This window comes from Dromiciops gliroides, chromosome 3 (genome assembly GCF_019393635.1).
Source record: "Dromiciops gliroides isolate mDroGli1 chromosome 3, mDroGli1.pri, whole genome shotgun sequence".
Lineage (NCBI taxonomy): Eukaryota > Metazoa > Chordata > Mammalia > Microbiotheria > Microbiotheriidae > Dromiciops > Dromiciops gliroides.
This window is the reverse complement of record NC_057863.1, coordinates 359,208,238-359,227,785: the sequence shown is the minus strand read 5'-3', so window position 1 is coordinate 359,227,785 and position 19,548 is coordinate 359,208,238. Positions and strand designations below refer to the sequence as shown.

Below are 19,548 nucleotides of genomic sequence, written 5' to 3'. Positions count from 1 at the left end.
GGAGGACCTGAGTTCAAATCCGACCTCAGACACTTGACACTTACTAGCTGTGTGACCCTGGGCAAGTCACTTAATCCCCATTGCCCCCCCCCCAAAAAAAGAATGTATTAAGCACTATGTGCCAGGCACTGTGCTCAATTCTGAGGACACAAAGAATGGCAAAAAAAAAGTTTCTGCCCTCAAGGAGCTTACATTCTAATGAAAGAACCCCTCCTCAGACCTTCATCCATCTGAATTCCTTGTTTGAGGAAGTGGCATCCCCATCTCAGATCAGCTTCCTCTTCCATATGGGTCTCTTTGCTGCTTTGTTCTCCTGTGGACCAAAGGCACCGCTGGGGAATGAGGTAAAAGAGAGAGGACCTGGATACAGTTTGGAGAGGAAATCGAGTTTAGAGTTAGGGAAAGGCATTGCAAAGGTAAGTCAGTCCCAAGGATGCAGTAGGAAAAGTAGGATGCTCTTTGAAAAGCAATGTCCCCAGCATTTCATGATTAATAATCATTTTTTGAGTGCCTGCTATGTGCTAGTAGGGCTTCTCTTTTCTGGGTTAATGTCTTTGATCTGAAAGTCACATGCCCCAACCCCTCTCTCAACCTTGAGGGCACCTTAATCAGAGAAAAATGCAATAGGTGGGGCCATGACCTCCATCCATCTCTGCCCAAGGAACAGAGGCAGTGGCCAGAATGTGACTATGCTAAACCCATACCAGGATGCATAAACAGAGACAATGCCACCCACAGTCACCCAACCCACCCATTCCCCTCTTACACTCCACATCATCCAGAGCCTATATATACCAATTTGGGGAGGGAGGACTAGGTCCCCATTGTCTAAGCTCTTACTCTAAATAACACATCTGACCCTCCTAGTTTGAGCATGGAGCCCACTTTCCAAGCCGTGAAGATTGGCCCAGAGCAGCAGCTGCCCGTCAGCAAGATCACAGCCAAAGACCAGGAGCTCCAAGTGCAGAATTTCTCAGGGTAAGCGAGAGGCATCTTCAAACCTTCATAGAGTCAATCAGTGGACATTGGTGGTGGGGCTATTGTACAACTAAATTAAAAGGAACTTAATCTAGATACCAGGAAAAACTCCTGACCAACCACCCCAGATTCCAGTCCTGTGGGGTTGTAGAATCATGTTGCTGGGAGATTTTTTAAAAATATGACATACACCCATTCTCCTAAGCTGGGCAAAGTGCTATCTTGTCTGAAGAAAGCTGACCTCTATGTCAATTGAATGGTGAAAAATGATGCATTTTCTAACTGCTTCATGTTCCTTACTATACCCTACAAAGCCATTTTCCTTGTTCAGCTCTAGAGATTGATTAGCTTAGCTCCTCCCTGCCCAGTCACCCAGACCTACAAATAGAGACCTCTTCAGCAGTCTAAGATTTCAGAGAAAAAAGTTTCTGAAACTTTGATCAGACACCGATTACCAGAATCACAGAATCTCAACTCCAGAAAACCTGTCAGAAGCCATTTAGACCGACCTGACCAAGAATATCCACCAAACCATCCCCAACAAGAGGCATCCAGCCTTTACTTAAAGACATCTAATGAGAAAGAGAGAAAGAGAGGGAGAGAGAGAGAGAGAGAGAGAGAGAGAGAGAGAGAGAGAGAGAGAGAGAGAGAGAGAGAGAGAGAGAGAGATCCCACTGTCTTCCAAGGCAGCTCATGACTGGATAACTCTAACTGCTAGAAAGAATCTCCTTAAATAGAGCCCAAATATACTGCTCTCTATAGAAAACAAACCACATGCATATAAAGCCACTCCAACATAGGCATATACAAATATCCATATACCCCAATTCTGACCATGACACATGAATACGTATTCCTGTTTTCTTTCTCCACCTCTCCCTCCCTCCCCACTCTCTCTGTCTCTCTCTCTTCTGTCTCTCTTCTCTTTATATCTTTCTCCTCCCTATCTCTCTATATCTTCATCTCTCCCCTTCCTCCATCTGCTTGTCTCTGTTTCTCTCTCTTCCCCTTCCCCCCACTCGCTGTCTCTATCTCTCTGTGTCTCTCCTCCCTATGTCTTTCTGCATCTCTCCCTGTTTCTTTCTTTTTCTCCGTTTGTCCCTCTTCCCCCTTTTCTTCTTCCTTCTCTCCCTCTCTTTGTTTCTCTCTGTGTCCCTGTCCATTTGTTTGACTCATCCACACACACCCCTGATCTTATGTAATCATTACACACATATTCACACAGCTCTGTTCCCACTCTCTGTCTGTCTCTCTCTTACAGAGAGAGAGAAACAGAGAGACAGAGACAGAGAGAGAGAGAGATCTATGCTTAACTAATAGAGAGTTCTTGAAAATAAGTCTTATTCTGTGTGACCCTGGGCAAGTCACTTAACCCTCATTGCCCTGCCAAAAATGAAGAAAAAAGAAAAGAAGTCTTATTGCTGCTTCTGTTTTTTTGTTGTTACTCAGTGATGCATGCGTTGTATGTATGTCCCTTCCCTCCATAAGGATCAAGTTTTAAAGAAGGAGAGGATGGAAGGAGTCCAGTCATTTATATGAAATACCATCTTGTAAATGCATTTGTTTACCTTCCTGTTGGTAACCTAGGAAGCATCCTATGTCTTTGCCCCATATTCTGCCTTCCTCCTCTTTGCTATCAGGTGTTCAGTCCGTATATTACAAGGACAATTTCTTGTAGAATTAGGCTGACCGAGAACTGGAATTTTGAAGTATCATAGGATTGTGTGTTAAAACTGGCAAAAACTTTAGGAGACATCCTTTACAATAAGGAAATTGAATCCCAGAGAGGTCAAGTGGAATTCTTCAAGTAGAGCAATCCTATTGCAATTGTTCTACAGCATGGTGCAATGGAGAGAACACTGGGTTTGGATTCAGAGCATCTGGGTTTCAATTCCAGCACTTTCATGTAGTACCTATGTGACCCTGGACAAGTCCCTTAACCTCTAGAATCCTCATCTTTTCCTCATCTTTAAAATGAGGAGGTTGGACTTCTAAGGTCCTTCTGAGTTCTAAATCTGCACTCCTATGCCTGGAGGACAAAACTAGGTAGAAGCTGTAGAAAGGCAGATTTTGGCTTGTGCTAAGGGAATAGCTTGTAACAGCTACCCAAAAGTGGAATGGGTTTCCATGGAAAGCAGCAAGTTATCCATCCCTGGAAGTTTTTAGGTTAAAAAAAAAGGGTTTAGGTAAAACCTGACTTACTCCTCACTGGGGATGACATAGTCAGATATAGGTTAAGATTCCCTCAATCTCCAAAAGGCTTAAATCAAGCAGAGCCTGGAAGCCCAGACCTCTAGACCCAGCCTGGCAAGACACAAAAGCCAAGTCCACCTGTGTATTTGCATTTTCCAGGCCCTGCCTCTCGATGTCACTGGTTTCCCTTCACTGTGCTGGTGAGTATAAAACCCTCTCAGAGGGGTCAGAACTAGACAGACTTAGGCCAGGGCTGACCAAAGAAGTAAAGGAATTAAATTTTTTTCATCCCCAGTTCTCCCATGCTTCTAATTTTGTTTCTTTGGGATTTGGGGTTTGCTAGGCAAGTTTCCTCTTCATGCCCATTCCCAGCCCTACTCCCCATTCCAAGTTCAGGAAAGTTCATAGGGAGCTTTGGAGGCGAAGGAGGGTAGAGTGAGGCTGAAAGGCTAGGAACCACACACACATCTGTTTTGCTACTGTCAACTTTCAGTTATCTAAGGTCAGATTCAATTCAAGTTCAACAAGCATTTAAGGGGCAGTTAGGTGATGCAGTGGATAACACACTGACCCTAGAGTCGGGAGGACCTGAGTTCAAATTTTACCTCAGATGCTTACTAGATGTATGACCCTGGGCAAGTCATTTAACCCTGATTGCCTCCCCCAAAAAGAAAAAAGCAAGCATTTAAAGCAAGCACTTAAGTGACACATACTTAAGTAAATGCCTACTGAGTGTAAGAGGCTGGGGAGAGATACAAAACCAAACAAGAACTTGTCCTTGAAGAAATCCACTGGATTGTCCACATTCAATTTCTCAAGTATTTTTAATACTAACTATATGTTATCAGATGAGAAGATATTTTGTAGGGCAGCTAGGTGGTGCAGTGGATAAAGCACTGGCCCTGGATTCAGGAGGACCTGAGTTCAAATTTGGCCTCAGACCCTTTACACTTACTAGCTGTGTGACCTTGGGCAAGTCATTTAACCCTCATTGCCCTGCCAAAGAAAGAAAGGAAGGAAGGAAGGAAGGAAGGAAGGAAGGAAGGAAGGAAGGAAGGAAGGAAGAAAGAAAGAAAGAAAGAAAGAAAGAAAGAAAGAAAGAAAGAAAGAAAGAAAGAAAGAAAGAAAGAAAGAAAGAAAGAAAGAAAGAAAGAAAGAAAGAAAGAAAGACGAGAAGATATTTTGTAAAGCAATTAGCATGGTACCTGGTACTATAGAAATGTTAGCGGTGGTGATGATAATAATGTTAGACACCACAACATAAGATATCTCCTGCCCTGAAGGGGCTTACTTACAAGGTGCTTGAGGGAATAGGATAGATGAAGATGATTGTTTTTCAAATACACGGCAGAACATGCTAAGTGGCTAGTGAGTGATGCCCACAGCGGGTGTTCAGGGATACAGAAGAAGGCAAGGGATGAGAAGAGGGACCGAAATTTAAACTGGTCCTCAAAGGATGAGCAGGGCTTGAATAAGTAGGGTAAAGATAAGCCATTTCGAATCCTGGGAGCCCCAATGAACAAAGCTCAGAAGGGATGAGGAGAATGGTGACTAGACCAGCTTGGCCAGAGTAAAGAATTTGCTTAGGAGAAGAGTAGAGACACGTCTTGAAGGATTTTGAAACCCAAGTTAGAGAGTGTGGAGCTTAATCCATAGACAGCAGCAAGCTCTTGGAGTTTTTTAACGGGCTATTGAAGAGCCACGGATGATCTGTGTTTGGAGACACTGAATCTGGCCAGGGAATTAGGACAAGTTGGAGGAAGGAGATATGGAGAGAAGTGAGGTGGTTAGTGAAATGACCCAGGTGGGTAGTGATGAGTTCCTGACCCTGAAACTAGAATGATAGCAATAGGAAGGGAAGGGAGAGGACAAATGGGAGATGCACAATAAAAACTACAGCTCTAGAGAATCTAGTCAGGGCAAGATATTGGAGAGTAGGAAGAATAATGGGGGGAGGCAGCAAAGAGGAAGGTGGATTCATATGCAGAAGCAGTAGGAGCCAAGTCCTGTCTATTACAAGGATCGGCTTTCTGCTCCCTGTGACATCGGCTCACCTGCGGCCTAGTGAGAAATGTGCCGAATTTGGAGTCGGGGACATGGGTTCGATCCAAGCTTCGCTGCTTGTGACCTTTGTGACCCCGGGGAGATCGCTTTACCCCTGTAAGCCTCAGCTTCCCCAACTGTAAAATGAGGTTGGGGGCGGGGGCGGTGGATTCACTGGGATGAGCTCTAAGGCCCCTTCTGGCTGCAGATTTATGATGCTGTGGTTTTCCTTTCTTCTCCCCTCCCACTCTGGACCTTCACTGGGCGGATACAGTCTGTGGAGAGAACCTGCTGAGCCCCCGGGTGGTGGGCGGGCAGGAGGGGTCTGTGAAGACTTGGCCCTGGCAGGTCAGCATTCTGCACCACAGGACTCATTTCTGCGGCGGCTCCATCCTGGATCACTACTGGATCCTCACTGCTTCCCACTGCTTCCGGTAAGGCCCCATCTGCTTCCCAGAGGGAGCAGGGACAGCAGCAGCTGTAGTACACCGGCTCCTTGCTCTTGGATCAAGGGCCTGCCTTGCTCCTCTGTCCTCCTTTATCTGGAAGTGTTATTGTCAGGAAGGGACAGCTAGGTAGGGCAGTGGATAGAGCTCAGGCCTGGAGTCAGGAAGACTTGAGTTTAAATCCAGACTCAGATACTTACTAGCTGTGTGACCCTGGGCACTTACCAACTATCTGGCCCTGGGCAAGTCATTTAACCCTGTTTGCCTGTTTCCTCATCTGTAAAATGAGCTGGAGAAGGAAATGGCAAACCACTCCTATATTTTTCCCAAGAAAACCCCAAATGGTGTCATGAAGAATTGGTCACAACTGAAACGGCTGAACAGCAAACTGCCAGGAAAGGATCACCTCCTAAGAGTAACAGGCCAACTCAGTTCTGTTGGATTTGACTCAACATTTCTCAAGTACTTACTGTGTGCAGGGAACTGGTCTAAGCTCTTGGGGAGGAGGAAAGCTATCCTTTCCCTTGTGCGACTTCCAATCTGGTAGGGAGATGTGACACCACACACAAACAACCATGATGTGAAATAACATCGCCGTGTCATTGCCCTGCTCAAAAACTTTCCACGACTCCCCGAGTCCCTGAACATTCTACCCCAGAGGCCTGTGAACAAGAGAGCAAGGTCCCTTGGAGGCCGGGCCTGGGTATTTGCATTTTCCAGGCCCTGCCTCTCAGGGTCCTTGGTTCCCTCTCCCTGCACCCGTGATGAAACTTCTGGGGAAGTTAAAAAGCACATGCATAGAAGAAATCCTGGAGACTGGTGATTCCCCTTTAGGACAATGACCAGTGCCTATAGTTCCTGACCCTGTCCCCAGGAGAATAACTAACTAGAATGCATATGCCCGTCCAGAGCTGTGAGTGGCTTCCTGTCATCTACAGAACACAAAACGAACCGCTCAGCTTGGCATTTAAGGTCTTCCTATCTTGCCTGATTTTATTTTTTTGCACAACTCTATGTTTTCCATTAAATCCAAACGGGCTCCTTGCAGTTGGCCAGTCTTATCTTGCATCTATCTACAGTCTCCCTTCATTTGCAAAAGCCTTCCCCCATCCCCTGCCAGGAACACACTTTGTACTGAAATCACAGCCTGTCAAAATTTTCATCCTTTCGGTTCCTGGTCAGGGGTCTCCTCCGTTGAAGCTTTCCTTGGTATCCTCTCCTCACCCCTGAAAGGGATCTCTCCCTCTCCAAATTTTCCCAGAATACTTTGTCTAGCTTTCACCTTTTCCCTGTTTCATTCTACCCTGTACATTAAATAGTTATTTGTGGGCAGCTAGGTGGCAGAGTGGATAGAGCACCGGCTCTATCCACTGGAGTCAGGAGTACCTGAGTTCAAATCCAGCCTCAGACACTTAATACTTACTAGCTGTGTGACCCTGGACAAGTCACTTAACCCTAATTGCCTCACTAAAAAAAAAAGTTATTTGCACATATGTTGTACCACCATCATTAGATTGTACAGCCCCTGAGGGCAGATACTTTCAGAGATTAATATTTATATTTACATAGTACTTTAAAATGTGTGAAGCACTTTACATACATTACCTCCCCTGATGCTCAAAATAATCCTGTGAGGTGCTTATAATACTACCAGCATTATTATTCCTGTTTTGCAGCTAAGGAAACTGAGGCCCTGAGTTACCTATAGTCACCAAGATAGTAAGTGCTATGTGTGCATGTATGTGTGTATGTATGTATACATCTGAATACATGAATGTGTATATGTGTATATACATAGGTGTGTATAAACAAAGGTTAATTGTGGGGAGGCAAGGAAAAGACAGTAACTGAAGGAAACAATAATTCTGAGAGGCTTTGATAGAAAGGGAGTGAATTCCAGGCATGAGGGGAATTTCCTTGGGTTTTTTGGTGCTTCTCTCATGTCATTATTATATTTATTCATTTCTGTCTTATCCTCCACATACACACACACACACACACACACACACACACACACACAGACTGTTAGCTCCTTTAAGATAGGCACTGAGTCCAACTAGTATCTCCCACACCACTAAACACACAGAAGGTGCCCAATAAATGAACAATGAATTGAACAGAACCCACTGTGCCTAGCACCAGCACTATTCACAATCTCAGGAAGGTGAAGCTCCTTTGGAGAAAAGTGAGTTTCTCCAATGAGGACAAAGTTTTGGCAGGGTGGGTACCTTGCCCCCTTCCCAGAACTCTAATTAGCTATTTTATCTTGTCCGAGGCGAGTAGCAAAGAAGCACCCCCTGAGGCTGCTGGGAAAGCTGCCTAGGGGGAGGAGGAGAATGAGCCAAGGAGAAGTTGGCCTGGGATACTGGCACCATCTTGCCATCTGGGGGCATCCTCTCTTTTAAAGCCAGTTAACTAAGTGCTAGGGTCAGTTGCTTTGACACTGCAGAAGGAATGGCTGCGGGTAGTGCTGTTAGCACCCTCTGCATTCCCGCTTCTTGGGCCAACGTCCTTGTCACTCTGCTGCTCCCACACTGGCTAACCCCTGTCCCCCCTTCCCTTCCTCCCAGCCTGTGGCAGACTCAGAGCCATCCTGACCCCTGCTCTTCTCTGTCCTCAGGACCTATCCTGAGGTGACCCACTGGAAAGTAAAGGTGGGCACCGACCATCTATACACCAGAGACCCATACTTGGACCTAGACGAGATCTTTGTCTTCCAGTTCAACAAATTATACCCCAAAGAAAATGATGTGGCCCTGATCAAGCTGAAAAAGCCCCTTGTTATGTCAGGTAAGAGCCAGTGTCTGGGAAATGGGCTCAGAGAGAAGAGACACGGGATATCAGGTAGGGTGTGCCTAGTCCAAACACAGCCACAGATCTTAGAGCTTGAAGGAACCTCAAGAGACCAGCTGATCCAGGCCCCTGCCTAAAGGCAGCTAAAGTCAGATCTCTGTTTTATAAATGAAGCAGCTGAGGCCTGAAGTGTGTGAGTGACTTCCATGAGTGGCAAAGGGATCGGCTCCCTACTGGTCTATCCCAGGGGCTCCTGCTCCCATCAGCAGAAGCAGTACAAGTGGCTGTAAAATATTCACAGCCTCAAAGGTCCCTGATTATGAAGTTGCTCATTCTGTGGGTAAAAATTTCTAATCACCAGGTCTAGAGCTCCTCCCTCTGTCAAGTCCCTTAGAGTGTCTCTGGTCCCACCTAACCCTAATCTGCATCTCAGTTGGTGAAGAGGGAAAAAACTCAAAATCATTTTCCTAGTAAAGGAAGCAAGTTATACAAAACGCATGGCAAATGTGGATTTTTTTTTTTTTAGTGAGGCAATTGGGGTTAAGTGACTTGCCCAGGGTCACACAGCTAGTAAGTGTTAAGTGTCTGAGGCCAGATTTGAACCCAGGTACTCCTGACTCCAGGGCCAGTGCTCTATCCACTGCGCCACCTAGCTGCCCCTAAATGTGTTTTGTTTTTTTTTACCAGACAAGTTCTTCTGAGGAGTATAAGTGACCCTGAGTAGTTCCTAAAGATAAAAGAGGGGACTGAATAGGTGAAGGAGTTCTACCAAATTCCTTTTATGCCACAAATATTGTGTTGATACCTAAACTAGGCAGAGCCAAAACAGAGAAAGAAAATTATAGACCAATTTCCCTAATGAATATTGATGCAAAAATCTTAAATAAGATATTAGCAAGGAGATTATAGCAGGATAATATACTATGACCAGGTGGGATTTATACCAGGAATGCAGGGCTGGTTCAACATTAGGAAAACTATCAACATAATCAACCATATCAATAAGAAAACTAACCAAAATCATATGATTATCTCAATAGATGCAGAGAAAGCTTTTGACAAAATACAGCATTCATTCCTAATAAAAACACTAGAGAGCATAGAAATAGGTGGAGCTTTCCTTAAAGAGGGGACTGTAGCATTTATCTTTAACCCAGGAAGATTTAATCTTTCACTGGATTCAGTGACTGGCAATTAGCCCAACAGAGCAACAACAATAGCTCAAATTCATATAGTGCTATAAGGTTTACTGTGATCCTGGGCAAGTCACTCCACCCTTTTTGCCTCTGTTTCCTCTTCTGCAAAATGAGCTAGAGAGGGGCTGCTAGATGGCGAAGTGGATAAAGCACTGGCTCTGGATTCAGGAAGACCTCAGTTCAAATCCGACCTCAGACACTTGACACTTACTAGCTGCATGACCCTGGGCAAATCACTTAACCCTCATTGCCCCACCCAAAAAAAAAAAAAAGAAAAATGAGCCAGAGAAGGAATTGCCAAACCATGCCAGTATTTTTGTCAAGAAAACCCCAAAGGAGGTCACAAAGGATCAGACATGACCAAAACAACTGAACAATAACAACATAAGGTTTACAAAGCACTTTGCAAATATTATCTCACTTTATCCTCACAAAAGCCCTGGGAATAGAGTGATATTATTATCCCCATTTTACAGAGGAAGAAACTGAAGGAGATAGAGGTCGAGTGAGTTGCCCAGGATCAAACAGCTGAGTGTCTGAACCTGGATTTGAACTCAGGTCCTTCTGACTCCAGGGCCAGCACTCTCTCCACTTTTGCCCACCTAGTTGCCCCAGCCTTTGTGGCCTTGAACAAATCATTTCATTCCTTTGATCCTCTGTTTCCAGAGAATGACATAGTGAATAAGGTGTCAATCTTGAAGTCAAGAAGACCTGAGTTCAAATCCTGTCTCTGACCCTAGGCCAGTCCTTTAGGCAGTTGGAGCCTAAAGCAACTCTAGGATTTAGTGTCATAGATGGATTGCAATCTGTATCAGTGGGGGAAGTTCCTACACCAAGAGTTCCTCGTGCTGATGAAATCACAGATGCTTTGAATATTGACATGTTCCTCTCCTGTAAAATAAGTGGATTGGACTTAGATGACATTGAAGCACCCTTCCAGCTCTTAATCCCATGACCCTTTGGCCCTCAGCTCTTAATTTATTTGCCAAGTGGAGATAATTAATTGACAATCCCTGAACCCAGTAAAGGATTGAACTTTCCTAGGGTAAAGTTAAAAGCTCTGCCCAATCCCTCTGGTGTTTTTTGAAGGCCTGGTCCACATGGTGACACTACTTCCCCACCATCATCACTGTCTAAATGTATTTTATTAAGGGATCTCTTCTAGTAGGGACCAGAACCAAAGAGCTGCACACGAGCCTCTTGGGAGCCAATAGTCTAAGGCAAACCCAGCCACTCCCCAGGCTACCAGAATCAGATTACAACAGAATCTGAAAAAGTTTCACAAAATAAAGGGAAATACAATAAAGTATAGATAATGTTAATATGTGGTTTTCTAAATCAACATGTGGCCCACAGAGCCTTATGTGTGGTTTAGAGGCTCCTGTTTCTATTTGTGTTTGACACCATAGTCACAGACAGAAACAGAAAAGGCTAAATCAAACAAGTTTGTTACTGAGCACCTTCTGGGTTGGCAGCTGGATGGTACAGTGGCTAGAGCATCGGACCTGGAGTCATCTTCCTGAGTTCATATCTGGCCTCAGACACTTACCAGCTGTGTGACTCTGGGCAAGTCACTTCACCCTGTTTGCCTCAGTTTCCTCATCTGTAAAGTGAACTGGAGAAATAAAGAGCAAACTTCTCCAACATCTCTACCAAGAAAATCCCAAGTGGGCTCATGAAGAGTCAGACACAACTGAACAAGAACAACCTTTAGGTACAAAGGCCTGTGCTGGACATTGTAGATCATATTAAAATGTATGTCTTAGCCCTGACCTCAGGGAACTTTCCATCTTATTGCATATGCAAATTCTTATATGATCTGAATCAGCAGTGCAGCCCAGGGTCCCTTTTTTCCAGTAATTTCAGCAGAGGCCACTGTGGTGGGTAACAAGATAACTGGATTTTGATTTAGAAAACTAGGACTTAGCTATTGATTCTGCTTCTTCCTACCCATGTCACTATGGACAGTCATTCAACCTGTCTAAACCTTGAGTTCTTTCTCATACATACAAGCGTGGCCTAGACACTCAATGATATCTGAGTTGCTTACCCTATGACTTCCTCCTGACCCTTTGCTGAGAACCCATCTCCATTAAGAACCCTTCCCTGATTAACCTTCCCTCACTCTGGTGACTCATTAGCCTATCATACAGCTTGCATGTTTTTGTATTTAATGCACTGGGGATGCACAATTGTTTTACCTGTCTCTCCCATTGAACCCCGTATGGTTGGTATAGGCTACAGATGAGGCATCTAGATAGATTGCAATTGTAAACTCTATTCATATTACTGGGCAGCAATACTGGGCCCACATGCTCCAAAACCAGGACTTTAGGGTGCAAACATCCTTTGGAGGGTTCAACTCTCAGCCAACTCTGTCTCTCTCTTTCTCCCTAGCTCTCTATCTCTGTCTCTGTCTTTTTGTCTCTTTCATCTCTCTAATTCCTTCCCAACCTCCTTCAATTCTTTCTCTCTGCCTAACTCTCCCAATCTCTCCTTCTTCTGCTCTCTCTCTCTCTCTCTCTCTCTCTCTCTCTCTCTCTCTCTCTCTCTCTCTCCCTGTCTCTATGTCTGTCTTTCTCTCCCTTTCCTATCTCCCTTTTGCTCCTTCTGTTTCTCCATCTCACTCCCTCAATCTCTCCCCCCTCTGCTGTCTCTCCCTCTCTCTATCACTCTCTGTCTCTGTTTGTCTCCTTCCCATTTCCCTTTCATTCTTTCTGTCTGTCTTACTCTCTCTCCCTGTCTCTGTCTCTGTCTCTCTTTCTCCCTTATTCCCATTTCCCTTTCACTCTTTCTGTCTCTCTGTCTCACTCTCTCAATACCTCACCCCCACCCCCACCCCCACTTTCTGGCTCTACTCTGTTTCTCCCTGCTTTACCCTCTTTCCCTCATTTTTCTATTTCATTCTCTCCATCTCTTCCTTCCTCCTCTCCTCACTTTCTCTTTCCTTCCTCCCTATGTCTCTTCATTTCTCTTTCCCTCTCCTACCCTCTCTCTGTATCTCACCTCTGTCTCTTCCCATCCCTCTCCTTCTCTCTCTCTCTCTCTCTCTCTCTCTCTCTCTCTCTCTCATCTATTTTCTCTTCGTATCTCTTCTTCCTCACATTTCTCTCTGTCTGACTCTTTATCTCATTCTTTCTACCTCTCCCTCACTCCCTCCCCTGTTCCTCTTCTCTCCCCCTACAGACAGAGTCAGGCCCATCTGTCTGCCGTTCTTTGATGAGGAGCTGGCTCCAGGCACCTCGCTCTGGGTTATAGGCTGGGGTTCCATAAAAGAGTCAGAAGGTAATTTCTTGGGCCCTCCCTTTAGCAGGACTCTCACAACTTCTAGGACAAAAGGGAGGTCAGCTCTACAAATTGCTTTTAGGAACATCTAGGGGGTAGAAGGGGGAGGCAAGGCTTGGCACCCCCCAGAAAGACTTGTAAACCTTTGTGAGCAGAACCCATTTACTGCCCTCTGGAGTATGTGCAGCCTTATAAATACGAAGAGGGATAAAGACAACACGGAGGGATTTCTCAGTGAGGAGGGATGTGAAAGCGCAGTGGGTTACTGAGAGAAGCTCTATGGCCCCCTCTTCTAGAAAGATTTCCCTGGGGAAATTCAGGAAGCCCTGCCTAAAAGGCAGGAGCATGGATAAGATGGCTCCCCAGAAATTTGGGCTGAGAGAAGCCTCCCCACATCCTGAAGACAGTGGGTGGTCAGGGGGTGGAAATGCGTATGTTTGCTGCCTCCCAGAGAAGCTTTCAAGAACTCTGCAACAGGCCGAAGTCCAACTCATCGATAGAAATCAATGCAACGACAAGAGCGCATATTTCGGGAGTGTCACCGAGAACATGCTTTGTGCTGGTATCCCCGGAGGCAACATCGATTCGTGCCAGGTGCGGGGCTGAAAGAGATGCTGTGTTTCCTGAAAAATACCAATGTTCTGCAGCACAGTGGAAAATGCCTTGGGTATAGAATAAGGGAGATGTAGGTTTCGGTTTTAACTCCAATACTTATAACCTGCCTGACCCTGGGTAAATCCCAGATCAGGCTTGATGTCTTGGATTGCAGCATGTTACAGCAGAAAGAATGCCAGCTTTGGAGTCAGAGGAACTGGGTTCCAATGCAGGCCCTGCCACACACTACCTACATGGCTTTGGGCAACTCACTGCAATTCTCCAGGCCTCAGTTTCCCAATCTGTAAAATGAGGAAGTTTAACTCAATTGAACAGACCTCTAAGGACATGTAAAGATCTGCTCCAATTTTAAATCTATGATCCTGGGGGCAGCTAGGTGGTAAAGCAGATAAAGTATCAGCCCTGGATTCAGGAGGACCTGAGTTCAAATCCAGCCTCAGACATTTGACACTTACTAGCTGTGTGACCCTGGGCAAGTCACTTAACCCTTATTGCCCCACAAAACAAACAAACAAAAAATATCTATGATCCTAAGATTAAAAGAACACAAATCGGCCAGGGGACTGGAAGTAATGGTGAGAATGAATAGAAGGTAAAAAAAAGAGCAGGATCAGGGTAATGGAAGGTATTAAAGGACAGGAGGTTGTAGTCAGAGAGGGCAATTACAGAATTCAGGTTCTTAGAAGCTGAGTACAGTTATCCCTTCCCCATTGCAACTTTCCCCCATCTCAGTTTTGACATGTAACAGGTCAACATAAGAAATTAAATGGGAATGTGGGGGGAGTTTTGCCGAAGCCACAGACAACACACAAAGGTCAGAGCCTAGGACCAAATACTTATCCCAAATTTCACAATAAGGTACATCCCATAAAATAAAAAGAAAAAACTCAGACTTCTTTGTTACAAAGAGAGGGCTAAAAAATTTCACATGGGTTTTCCAGATTGCAAGGGTGCTGCTGTGTGGCAGGGGACAACTGTAGTTTCTAAGTGGTGCCCAAGTCTTGTATGTAACACCCCCCACCCCGGTGGGGGGCTATTCAGTCAGTTACTGAGATGAACGAGTAAATAGAAAAATGAATAAATGGCACTTACTAAACACCTATTATGTCCCAAGCACTGGAGATAGGAAGGGAAGAGTAAGGCAGGCAGTCCCTTCTCTCAAAGAACTCACATCAGAATAGTGGGAGCCAATGCTTAGAGATTTCAGCTGCAAGTCAAACGGGAAGGTCTCATGGTCCTTAGCAGCAAAGCCCATGGTAATGCATCTTCTTTACTGTCATGTCCATTGATAAAACCACATCTGTCTCTGATGTTGAACTATATGACAGTGCCAGGCTCTTTGGTGGTGATGCATGTGATAGGAATTGAGCAGGTCGATAAAGATGGAGGATAGGTTATCAAAGTGTCAAACAAATATGAGTTACTATTACTGACATGATTGTTAATAGAAGGGTTAAAAAGGTAGACAAAGAAAAGCACATCATGGCTTGGGGTAGAAAGAGAAGCTGTGAGCCAAGACCATTGAAAGAGATGGGAAGGGGTCCTAGGGGGTATCACCAAAGGTAAAGACAGTGTGGTATGATTGGCTGGCCATGAACCTCAGAAGAGTGGAGTTTGATGAGCGATGGTGGAAGAGACAGTAGGGAACAAGGGAAATGCTGCTATCTGTTGTCCCTGAGGGTCGTGAGAGAAAGAGTGACTGGCTTTGGAGACAAGGCATGATTTCATTCGGGTAGTTTGGGGGGTGACTGTTCACTAGTCCAAGATATTCACAAATAGTATTCCTTAGGCACCTTCAACAGTGCCTAGAGCAGTAACCTGCACACAGTGGGGGGGGGGGTTAATCAGTGGTTGTCAAATTGACATTGTATGCTCTAACTGAATGGTACAAACCATAAATTCTGGGAAAGTTGGGAGGACAGGATGGGAAGGTAGTGTTCCAGAGTGTAACACAATGTTAAAGTTGGAAGAGACTTTACAGATTTTTTGATCCAGTCTCTTCATAAGAAAGCTAAGGCCTAGAGAGGCAAATCTCTATAAAAACGACTTGCCCAAAGTCACACAACTTTAATAAATGGGAGAGCCAAGATTCAAACCCTGATCTTCTGAATTTCATCTAACCAATGCTGTGTCCACTGACCACACCATGCCATTTACCTTCCTTCCTCCTTACTGCTCAGGGAAGGCTTCATGGAGGGTGATGGGGAGGAGGTCAGGGTTGATCTGGAAAGAATGGAGAATATGAGCATAAGCAGAGAACAAGAGAGGGTTCTAGGTTAGAAAAGGAACACGAATCGAAGGACTTGCTGTGGTTCTCCTTGTGATTCAGGGAACACAGTTGGTGCTCTGAATGAGACTTCAAGTGAATGCACTATACCTTAGTTGTGGGGACACATTAAAATGATCCATCTTATCTTCTTGGAGCAGAGAAATCATCTTCCAAAAAGATGTTTGTCCAGCCCCAAGACAGAAAGATAAACACCCAGTGAGAACTATGGCCTAAACCAAAAGAGCTAAAGACTTTCCAAGCTCATTCTTTGTTTTGAGATCCCAGGAGGGCACTGGGGTTGACTCACATGAGAGTATCCATATCACCTCTCCCCATCTCCAAGTCCCACAGGGGATCCCCTGAGTGCCTCATATCAGCCAGCTGGTGGATAAGGTGGGGAGAAAATTAGGGATAAAAAGAATCTGAACCTGAAGGTTTCTTGACAATGAAAAGGCTTGGTGAGGGAGTGGGCAGACTGTCACAATGCCTAGCCTTCCTGGAAGGTCACCCCATTCTGATCTCTCCCAGGGTGACAGTGGTGGGCCCTTGATGTACTTGAAGGAAAGGTGGCAGATAGTGGGCATCGTGAGCTGGGGTTATGGATGTGGGGAGCAGAACATTCCTGGTGTGTACACCCGTGTCAGTTTCTTTCTCAACTGGATCTATAACATGCGGAAGGTAGGTATACCTGGCCCCACAATTCACTACCTCCTAAACCCCTTATAACCTCTCAACTTTGGTCACTGTGAAACAAAGCCAACCTTTAGGTGGATGGCTATATAAATTGAAAATGTTCCAGGAAGCTTTCCATCCAAAAAACATAGCCCATGTCAAAATTTCCACCATTAGAGCTTCATTTCTCTAGCTTAACCTCTATTAAATACACCTCTCCCTCAATAAGGTTAAGATCTATGCTTCAACCTGAGAACAGATTTTGATTAAGGGGAAAGGGCACAAGAACAGTAAAGGCTAGGGATGGAAAGGTGGGAGAAGAATCTAGAAAGGAGAGGCCTGGAAGGGAGATCATACATGCTAACAACTAAAGCTATACAGCTGGGTGTGCAGCTGATAGCATGCCAGACCTGGAGTCAAGAAGACATCTTCATGAGTTCAAATCTGGCCTCAGACACTTACTAGCAGTGTGAGTCACTTAACCCTGTTTGTCTTCGTTTTTCTCATCTGTAAAAATGAGCTGGAGAAGGAAAGGCCACTCTAGTATCTTTCCCAAGAAAACCCCAAATATATGTGCCAGGCACTGTGCTAAATGCTGGGGATACAGTAAATAAAAAGAAAAATAGTTCCCTGCCCTCAAAGAGCTTACAAATCTAATGGGAGGAGTTGTTGTTCATTTGTGTCCAACTCTCCATGACCCCATTTGGGATTTTCTTGACAAAGAAACTGGAGTGGTTTGGCCATTTCCTTCTCCAGCTCATTTTATTTTTGCAGATGAGAAAACTGTGACAAACTGGGTTAAGTGATTTGCCCAGAATCACATAGCTAGTAAGTGTCTGATGCTAGATTTGAACTCTGGAAGATGAGTCATCCTGACTCCAGGCCTGGTGCTCTGTTGATTGAGCTACCTAACTACCCCTAATAAGAGGAGACAACACAAAAGGAGACAGGAAAGAGGTTGAGGGGAACAAGGGGTATCTTGTTTTGTGGGTTTGAAACCAGGTGGAACAGCAGGTACAGAGTGGAATGAGCCAAAATGTCCAGTTTCTTCCTTCTATAACGGAAGGCATTGAGAGGAGTTTGGTGCTCCACCCTCCAGCCCTCCAATCAGAGGGGAAAGAAAGTCAGGTGGAATGAGTCAACATCATGGTGATGAGATTAGAGGTGATGAGCTTAACTTGGGAGGGATATTTTGTTTTCTGGAGTTGAAACTAATATAGAGTGGATCTATGCTAGAGTTCAGAATGTCTGTTCCAGAGAGCAATGAGCTATGTTGGGCAGTAATGGTTTCCCTGTCAACTCAGGTCTTTGAGGAAAGGCTGGATAACCACTTACTAGGTACCTGATAAAGAAGATTTCTATTTAGGAAGGGGTAGGAAGTAAGATGGCCTCTTAAAAACTCTCCAACCATGAGACCTTTGAAACTTCACAAGGAGGGGGCAGCTAGGTGACACAATGGATAGAGCACGGGCCATAGAGGTACTCAAGAGGACCTGAGTTCAAATCCATCCTCAGATACTAGCTATGTGACCCTGGGCAAGTCACTTAATCCCAATTGCCTCCCCCTCAAAAAAAATTAAAGAAAAGAAACCACAAATTTTCCTAAAGTCGGTTCAGATGTGCTTCTCTCTCTCCTCTCTCTGTATCTCTGTTTCTCTATCTCTCTCTCTCTGTCTCTCTCTCTCTCTGTCTCTCTCTGTCTCTCTCTCTCTCTCTCTCTCTCTCTCTCTCTCTCTCTCTCTCTCTCTCTCTCTCTCTCCAGAAATGAAGATTCTGCTGTTGTGAAGATTCCTCTGTGAGCTGCTCTCATTCCTCAAAGAAGACCACCTCCTTCAGACATTTCAAAGCTTTCCTGGAGTAGCTGAGGGACCCAGGTTCAAATGGCAATCCCTAAAGAAGGAAGTCCACCATCACTGTGTCATCCCCCAGCCACTCTCTCCAAGGAGAGATGCTCTTCTGGGCCTCAGATTTCCAGAGTGCTCTCTTGGTGTGGGGACAGTATTGAACAGCTGTTCCCTCTTGTGGGCTCCCATCTTCCCTGAGAGGGGAGGAGGGGAGAAAAGAGGGGCTCCTCTAGGAGCCTGCCCCCAAGGCAGGGAAACCAGTTATGACATCCCTGCACCCATGAGGACAAGGTCATTCTCTTACTGCTTGGGGTTCTTGAATATCACCACATTTCCATTGCTTTCACAAGAAAACACAATGCCCTTGGGACACACAGCTGTGTCATTGTGGTCTGTTCTCCTCTGGCACTGTTGTCGCATTGGGCACCCAGCTTCCCCCTAGTCTAAGGCTTACCTTGGTAGGAATTTGAGGACCTAAGAAAGCACTCTAACTCATCTAACCTTCATTAGTGGGTCAGGACCCCTGGGAGTCACAAGGACCACAAATGTGATCATGGGCTCAAGGAAAGGATTTGGTCCAGAACTGTAGTTTCACCAGGGTTGGCAACTCATGGTGCGGAAAGTCCTTCCACGAGTGCAGATGGGCAGCTGGTCAGGAACTAATAGTCTAAGAAAATTACCTAAAGCATTGAGAAGTTGACTGACCTTCCCATGCTCACACAGCTAGTATATGTCATAGGGAGGACTTGGTCTCAGATCTTTCTGACTCCAAGGCCAGCTCTGTATGCACTACCACAGGCTGTCTGCCTAGGGAGACAATTGCAGCACTCAGAACTGCTATCAGATAGGGCTTGCTGGAAGTGGAGGGCTAATGAAGCTGGGGTGAGGGGGCACCTAGGTAGCGCAGTAGATAAAGCACTGGCCTTGGATTCAGGATGACCTGAGTTCAAATCCAGCCTCAGACACTTGACACTTACTAGCTGTGTGACCCTGGGCAAGTCACTTAACCCTCATTGCCCTGAAAAAAAATGAAGCTGGAGTGAACCAGTTTCTTACCCATCCAGGGCCTCTCCTGTCATTCCTTCCTCTCTGCCCTTTTCCAGGTAACATTTGGTAGTGGAAAGAAATCTAAGAATGGGAGTCAAGAGTCCTGTCTTTGTTCTGTGACCTTGAAAGATTCCATTCACTTTCAAGGTCTATTTCCTTATTTGTTA

At 45.2% G+C, this 19,548-nt stretch overlaps 1 protein-coding gene across 1 annotated transcript in view; it reads left to right on the top strand.

Annotated features, from left to right (window-relative positions):
- Positions 1-19,548, top strand: part of TMPRSS4 (transmembrane serine protease 4) — a 38,776-nt gene that overhangs the window by 9,484 nt on the left and 9,744 nt on the right. The window contains exons 5-11 of the mRNA XM_043993553.1: positions 868-978; positions 3,331-3,371; positions 5,489-5,648; positions 8,281-8,450; positions 12,836-12,934; positions 13,386-13,528; positions 16,347-16,496. Coding sequence (XP_043849488.1) covers positions 868-978; positions 3,331-3,371; positions 5,489-5,648; positions 8,281-8,450; positions 12,836-12,934; positions 13,386-13,528; positions 16,347-16,496 — 874 coding nt within the window. The remainder of the gene's footprint in view (positions 1-867; positions 979-3,330; positions 3,372-5,488; positions 5,649-8,280; positions 8,451-12,835; positions 12,935-13,385; positions 13,529-16,346; positions 16,497-19,548) is intronic.